Source organism: Bidens hawaiensis, unplaced genomic scaffold, assembly GCF_021521415.1.
Source record: "Bidens hawaiensis isolate Kalapana, Puna unplaced genomic scaffold, B.hawaiensis_p1.1 tig00012327_1, whole genome shotgun sequence".
NCBI classification, from domain to species: domain Eukaryota; kingdom Viridiplantae; phylum Streptophyta; class Magnoliopsida; order Asterales; family Asteraceae; genus Bidens; species Bidens hawaiensis.
In genome coordinates, this window is record NW_027492002.1 from 253,311 (window position 1) to 261,503 (window position 8,193).

The following is an 8,193-nucleotide window of genomic DNA, read 5'->3' on the forward strand; positions in this document are numbered from 1 at the left end:
ATTTTCATCCTGTACAACTTGTGAAAAAGTCTTTGGCTCATCGGTTAGACTGATGGCCACTAGGAAAGCTTTGTGAGTTTTAGTAAAATTTTTATAAGTGATAAAATTAGAGATAGGATGTACCGTCGAGGAGGATTGCTCGGTGACGGGTAAGTTTTGCTGCATGGAAGGTGGAATATCAACAATGTAGTCTTTGAGATAGCTTGGACGAATTCTGTTTCTAGTTTCTCTTGTAGGTTGTTCACTACCGACGTCGATAGGAGTTGGATTTTCAAGAGGAGTGTTACTTGTTCCGACATCGATATTAGTTTCAGTTGTCTCTTCGACCTGTTCATCATCGGGCTCACTATCAGTTTGCATGGGAAGGGTATTCTCATGCACGTCTTGATTTTCATTGTTTTGTTCGACGCTTCCTTCACTGGTGTTTTCTTCATTTCCAACTAACCCCTCTTGAATGAGATCATCACAATTATTTGGTATTCTGTTGAGTATTTATGGTTCACTGTCATAACTTGTCTTTCAACTTCTCATATGGGAAGTCACTTTCAATGAATTTTACATCCCTTGATACAATGATCTTGTTGTTTTTCACATCGAATATCTTGTACCCTTTAGTACCTCCTGGGTAACCCACGAAAATACCCGGTCTCCCCCTTACTTCAAACTTGTCCCCCTTCGTTTCAATGCTTCGGTAGTAAGCCAAGCAACCAAAAACTCTCATTTCTCCATAGTCTGGCCTTTGATCATATATCATCTCATAAGGGGTTTTATTACAAATAGTCTTCGAGGGCAATCTATTGATAATATATGCGACTATCATAACACATTCTCCTCAAAATATTGTTGGCAACTTGGCTTCAAACCTTAAGGCTCTGGCTGTTTCAAGGAGATGCATGTGCTTCCGTTCCACCACCTCGTTCTGTTGTGGGGTGTGTGGGCATGTAGTTTCAAGCAACATACCATGTTCGGTATAGAAATTCATCATACGATGCGACGTGAATTCTCCCCCATTGTCGCATCTCACTTTCTTTACACTCTTGTTGAATTGAGTTTTAATCATTTTACAAAAACCGATCAAGCAATCGCTTGCCTCATATTTGTATTTCAACATAAATACCCAAACCGATCTGCTATAGTCATCAACTATAGTTAAAAAATAATTTGCACGAATCAAGGAGGGCCTTCGATATTTTCCCAGATATCGCAATGCAAAAGATCAAAACATTCCTTTGATTTAATATAACTATCAGGAAAGGGCAATCTTGTAAACTTAGCTTTTAAACAAGAATCACAATGAACACTGTTCGAGTTTGATGAGAGAAAATCAAGGCATGAAATTTTACTATGCGATGGGTGTCCCAACCGTTGATGCCAAACTTCACCACTAACCGCCATTGCCATCCTTTTATTTTCTTCCATCTTCATGTGATAAAGTCCTCCCTTGCACTTACCCATCCCAATCAATCTCCTCGAGTTCAAATCCTGCATAACGAAGAAATCCGGGAAAAAGGTTACGAAACAATTATGACTTTTAGTAATTTTGCTTACAGAAAGCAAATTGTATGAGAAATCTGGAACATATAAAACTTCATGTAACTTAGGGGGTGTTTTGTACAGAGAAAAAGAATGGGAAGAAATGGAAATAGAAATGGGAGAGAAATGGAATTGGAGAGAAATAGAAATGGGTGGAGAATTGACAATCATTTCCTTTGTTTGGTACAATAGAGAAATGGGTGGAGAAACGGGAGCAGAGACGTGATTAGGGTTCCGCCTCGGCATCATCATGGTGGAGAAATGGTGGCTCAGAGACGCGTCGCAACACCGCGAACGGAGTAGAGCGTCATCATCATCGCCGCGCAACATCAACACCGCGATTTAGGGTTCCGCCTCGCAACACCGCCTCGCGATTTAGGGTTTCGTTTTGGCTCAGAGACGCGAACGGACGTGGCTGCGGCGTCGGCCGCCGTGCCGGACGTCGGCATCATCATCACCATCGCCGGTCGAAGCATCATTATCATCATACGCGAACGGAGTAGAGCAGAGACGCGATTTAGAAGCAGAGAGAATTCCATTTCTCTTCCAAATGGAGAGAATTGGATTTCTCTACTTTTTGCCTACACCCAATTCTCAGAGAAAACCAATTCTCTGCCCAATTCTCCGCCTAATTCTCCCAAACAAGAGAAACCTAATTCTCCACCCTCAAATCTCTCTACCAATTGGGCAATACACACTACCCTCTCCCTTTAGCAGGAATCGAGTCTCCATTCGGTACAACGACGGGTAATTCCTGTGAAGTTTTAACCTTCCCTTGAAATAAACCCAGATCGTACACAATGTGGTCAGTACAACCCGAGTCAGCGATCCACTCGTTCCCTTTTTCTGCCATGTTAGCAACGGGTCAAGCGTTCTACACATTTGGGCCGTTCTTCATGTTAAAAGATCCAAGAATTGATTGTACTGCTTGTTGTTGAGACCCTCGATTGGGCTTGGTCCGTCTTCTGACGAACTGGTTTCACCGAAGGCTACCTTCGGTTTGGTTTTCTCCTCCTTTGCCTTCCCTGACCACCATTCTGGATATCCAATAATCTTGAAACATCCACTGCGATTGTGACCGTCTCTACTGCAGAAATCACAATGTTCTTTGCCGCCGGCCATGATACACGGTTCCGTGAGAAGCGATTTTTAGGGTTTTGGGGTTTTGGTTGAGCGGTATGCGACCCGCTCTGATACCATGAAAAATTCGAAGAGGATTTTTCTATTAAACTTTTTGTTGTAGATCTTGAAAACAAGAGAAGACCTCTAAATAAATACATCGCATGAATAAAAGGAAATCAACCAATACATGGAAACTAAATATGTGGTGCATATATTTTGACGAAAAATAAATATCTCCAATAGTTTTAACCCAAACCATTTTTGAGTTTTAAATCGGTTTATGCACCTCTAATGGATAGACAGGTAAAAAAAACTTGGTTTTAAGAAACCTAATCTAAATTGTTGATCTATTAGATAGTGGTTGACATAGTCAATGAGAATTAGGTAAATAGATGATGTTTCTTGAGCTCCTAGCTACTTGTTAGAAGGTTTTTGTTTTGGTTTTAATATACTCGTGTTTACAAAATTTTAAAAATCATACAAGGTTAAGTAATGAGACGTAGGGTAAATCTTAGTACATTAAAAAATAATTTTAGAAATTCTTCTAATAATCTCACACACACTCTCCTATATCACTTTTAATTATGTAACAATAATATTTAACAGTTAACACAATAGAACACAATTATGCAACACAAAAGATGAAGAGCATGATGATTAAGAAACCAGTTATCAATGAAACCAATCAATCAATCATACCTTCATCATATGAGTTTACACAAATTAATCTTTACTAGAATCTAATTCCAGAATCAATAATTCGTAATCAATTGTGTTTACACACCAAGAACGTAATCATGAGTAAAACACACCGGCAACTACTATGTTTGAATTGGTGATCTCGGAATAACTGAGTGTTAACGAGACAGGTGTGACAGTGGTTTGTTGACTTATAATCATATTTGTATCTTGCATTTTTACCTCTAATATATATGTGGATAATGTAGCACACAACATATGTTTATATCTTTACCACAAAAATGACTCACTATCACCTTAATTTGACAGGATATGTGGTGCTTTAGCGTATTTGTATCATAATTGTGATGTTAATTTTAAAATGATTTTATGATGTCATTTTGTAATATGCGTGGCTTACAAAGCCGGGCACAGTCAAGTACTTAAATAGATTATGCTGCTACTGTATGTGTTTTCAAATTACATATATGCAAACTAATGTTTAAGGTAATTAGACAGATTGCCTGATATTTGTTAATTAAGTAAACAAACTTGTTAGCACTCAGAACTTAAAAACATATGACAGGTTCTTAAGAACTTATGAAAGTCATGTTAGAGAAGTGGAATCCGCATGTCCCATTTGATCGATACATCTATGAAATAGCCGAATGCGAGATTTAAACTAGTTTTTAACTAGGCAAAGTAAGCAATTAGCAAACCCTAAAAACACATAAGAATTCAATAAATAATGCTTTCTTGCTTCTTTATTATTTGAGAATTTCGGGTAACATACAAATATTTTCCGTCTCAAATATTCCAGGAGAGATGAATAAACATTGCAAGAAGTAGCAGTTACAATAAGTAATCATCGATCACACGATAGATAGTCAACTGTTGTATCAAAGAGCAAGTCTTAGCTCCAGATCTAATTCTTGGCTACCATTTGAATCTGAATTCTGACTGCTTGATCCCATTGAATCATTTTGATCTTTTCTTTTCTTCTTCCTCAATGAATCCTTTAGATATGATAATTAACAAATACCGAAAATTAGGAAATTGAAGGATTATATATAATTCATTGTACAACAAAAAGAAAGATGTAGCAATGTAGCATACACTATACACACTCACCTCTACATATTCTTGGCTAAAAAGGTGTCTATTTATGCCTACAGGTTGTGCATAGCTTGCATCCCATCTGAATAAGCAACATAAAATGATGATCAGAGATTAAACTCGATAAAAGTTATCGATATGGTTCATAAAAGATAAAAATATAAGCTAGGGGATAATTTTACATACATGGGATTAGTGCTAGCAAATTGTGATTCATGACCATATACGAAGTTTGTTCGTTCTAGCTCGCCCGTACCCATCTGCATTATTCAAGATTCATTCAATATTGAATTCGGATTAATAGACATACCAGATAATTAGCTACAAATGTTTTCAAATATATGTATGCATGGGAGTTTAGAGAAGTAATCTGTAATCTAATTTGGTTGAAGAGTTTGAATATGCATACCATGTGGGAATGGTGTCCTTGCAAAGTACTATAAGAGGCTGTAGATGGTGAAGTGTATGAGAATGAAGATGATGATGAATATGCTGTTTGAATCCTGATATCCTCCTGCATACATACATAGATCCAATTAATAAGATATAAAGAACATCAATGAAGATCAATTAAGTGAATATAACATCTTATAAGCCATCATATTTCGTCTTCCGGCAATTACAAAATAAAACGAATCATTAACTAAAGAAAATACAAGGAGACCGATTAGGTTTGATAGAATGAAACAAAGAAATTAAATTTCTTTAGTATGAATTACCAACAGGAAATAGAATTCTATGGTTATAAATAAACTTAAAAAGATTTAAAAGTTGATGAAAAATGGCCATCAATTAATAGAGGGTTAGGCTTCTTGAAACCCTAATTTTAAATCAATCATAAAAAAAGATTCATGAAGGCATAGTTCAATTGGTCAACTTGAACTCACAAGTCACAAGTCCCATCTATGACATAAGCCGGAAAACTCATGGGATCCTGCTAATACTGCTAACTAATAGAATCAGGTAATTAAAGCTTTTGTCCCGCACCAGTCTTCAAGATGTTATAGCAGGAAACCAGTGAAAACAAAGACTGACGCTTTAGCTTAAAAGTGTTACTTGAATAAGAAATCATTTAGCTTTTAGTTTATTACACTTAAAAGCTAAGCATACACAGATCTCTTAGGGTTCCAAAATCCAAACCACTGTGTGTTTCTACACTTTGAGTGTGTGAAAGAAAGAGAGATGACCTGTGGAAGATAGCCCATTTGGCTATGGAGTCTAATCTTCTCTAACTGAGCAACACCAAGGCCTCTTTGCGGTTGTTTCGGCTTATCTGAACCACTCTTTTTACCTTTTCTTGATGTTGATCCACCCGCAGAAGATGATCTATCACTCCCAGCAGATTCACCATAATAATTCATTTTTTTATTTCCTTCAATTAATTTCAATGTTTCTTCACCAACTTTGATCTTTCAAAACCTTCTTCTTGTGAATCTGATATTATATAATGCTAAAATATATTATATAAGAGATCTCTTCAAACTTGGTATACCCTTTATATAGCTGTCAAGTCTTACAATAAAAAAACCACAGTGATTGTTGCATAGCTGGATGAGATTGCATTTAGATATACCTTGCAGATTCTGACCCTCATCATTTCTATATATATTTGCTTAGATTTTATGTTTTTTTTTTCTCTTTTTTATTTTTATTTTTTATTAAAAATCTTTTAAAAAAATATAAGAAAACTGTTTATGGTGACTTAAATTCGGGATAGAGGATCTTGTCGCCTAATATTTATTAAATGGTTTCACAAATAACGAAAAATGTTATACATAAAATATTGTTTGAATATATACTAGGTGTGGTTACTCAAGAAGTTAGAGAAGCGTGCGAAGTGTATAAAGCGGTCCCTAGCCATTAATCTTGCTTTATTTATTAATGAGAAAGATACAGTGACGGTTTTATAAATAGCAGGAAAACGATATACGATTATAAGATGGTATTCGTGTCAATATCTTACGATATACGATTTTGTTAGAAAGACCTCACAGCATTAGAAGAGTTTGATACTTGGAAAGAAAGATCAACTTATATGAAAGGGCGAAAATAGTATTGTAGAAAATCATATTAAAATATTATGAAAGGACATTTACAAGTTAAACCGTCAAATGTATAAAGTTTAATGAGTTAAAACATTTAAGTGTTTGTTAAGTGAAAGGGAAATGTGGATGTGCTAATAGTAGACCATACATATACCTTTTGTTTATTTTATTTGATCCAGGCTGATTTGGTCATGGATTATGTCACAAGACATATCATTGATCTCTCACCTACTTTACAGTAATAACAAATTTCATCTATAAACTATTCATAGATCAATATGGTGTTTTTGTTTACTAAAAAGAATCTTTTTCTTCTTTTGCATTTAAAATATTATTTTACTTTACAAATTTACACAAGGAAATACTGTACCTTTTACGGCTTGGAAAAGTTCTAGTCTTGTAGATAATCATTTAAGAATCACGTTAGTCTTGTCATGAAAAAACTTACATAATTAATAGATTAGCACAACATTTATTTGGAACATTACAATGGTTTATGAAATAATGTGTCGGATGACGGTTAAACAAGATGTGGTTATTTGCATACCAGTAGTTACAATGTTTTATGAACATTACAATGTTTTATGAAATAGTGTGTCGAAAGTGATGTAGTTATTTGCATACCAGTAGTCACTAGCTTCTACTATGATCATTTACGAACCAAGAAACCTAAGCATATATCAGAAGCAACCAACACCAGAGGCTCAATCCCTTGTACCGCATAAGGCCAGCCACTCGACCCTGTCTATAGCCACCGGCTTCGTTGGTGTTAGAAATTATAATAATCTTGAACAATCGCACACTCTACACCATCTAACTAATTAAATCAATTTGGTCTTTCATGCAATTAACAAAAATGAACTGAGAACACTAAAATTACCACAAATAAAGTATTAACATATATAATCTTTACAACTTCTCACGAAACAAAAAACTTGCATGTGATACGTAGTTTTCTAGTAGTGTTGAATTGGTTGATAGAAATAGGGTGAAATTTTAGATTTAAAAATTCAACTTAGAAAAAGAAAAATAAAAGTATAAAAGTTTGAATCTAACTATCTATATAATTGCCTACCATAAAATCCTACATGTCGCTCTTATGTTATCCTCACATTTTCTAGAGCCACCAGATTGCTTGAAATCTAAATGGAGGCTTCTCATGCATTTTTACCCGTAATAGCGGGTATGGGTCTTACCAAACCCATATAGTCTTTAAATGGGTTATAACATCTCATTTAGTTTTTAAACTCTTTCATAATCAAACAATAATTTTCACGGGTCATGGGTATTACCAAACCCGGATAACCCTTAAACGGGTTATAACATCTCATTTATTTATGAAATAACCCCTTAATCATCAAAAAATAATTTTCAATGGGTCTTACCAAACCCTAATAGCTCTCAAATGGGTTATAAGATTTTATTTATTGGCAAATACTTTCATCCTCAAACCCTAATTAAATTTATTTTCTTTACATGTTCTCCATTGCTGGTTTATCATCTCCATCGCCGGTTAACTTCCGATACTACCCGCCATCGTCAACTACATCAACATCCCATTTTTCATTAAACAAATATTTGTGTTCATTTTTGTTCATTTAAAAAAATCAACATGTTCGTGTTCGTGTATTTTTGTTCGTTAAAAATCTAAAAAACTACACATTTCAATTGAAAATACCCAAACGCAAAATAATATAAT

At 35.0% G+C, this 8,193-nt stretch overlaps 1 protein-coding gene across 1 annotated transcript; it reads right to left on the bottom strand.

Moving 5' to 3' along the window:
• Positions 1-4,163: 4,163 nt before the first annotated feature.
• Positions 4,164-6,020, bottom strand: LOC143540720 (protein SPEAR3-like). The gene is made up of 5 exons (XM_077033705.1): positions 5,637-6,020; positions 4,859-4,963; positions 4,636-4,709; positions 4,465-4,531; positions 4,164-4,349 (listed from the first exon to the last, which is right to left on the bottom strand). Exons 1-5 carry the CDS (start codon positions 5,808-5,810, stop codon positions 4,233-4,235), a joined length of 537 nt encoding a protein of 178 aa, XP_076889820.1. The 5' UTR covers positions 5,811-6,020; the 3' UTR covers positions 4,164-4,232.
• Positions 6,021-8,193: the final 2,173 nt, after the last annotated feature.

Bases quoted from the DNA above. Each gene is read 5' to 3' on its own strand.
- LOC143540720 (XM_077033705.1), bottom strand. From the start codon at position 5,810: ATGAATTATTATGGTGAATCTGCTGGGAGTGATAGATCATCTTCTGCG. The intron at 4,964-5,636 runs GTCATCTCTCTT...GTATGTATGCAG, and splicing joins AAATGGGCTATCTTCCACAG to GAGGATATCAGGATTCAAAC. The intron at 4,532-4,635 runs GTATGTAAAATT...TTGCTTATTCAG, and splicing joins TTTGCTAGCACTAATCCCAT to ATGGGATGCAAGCTATGCAC.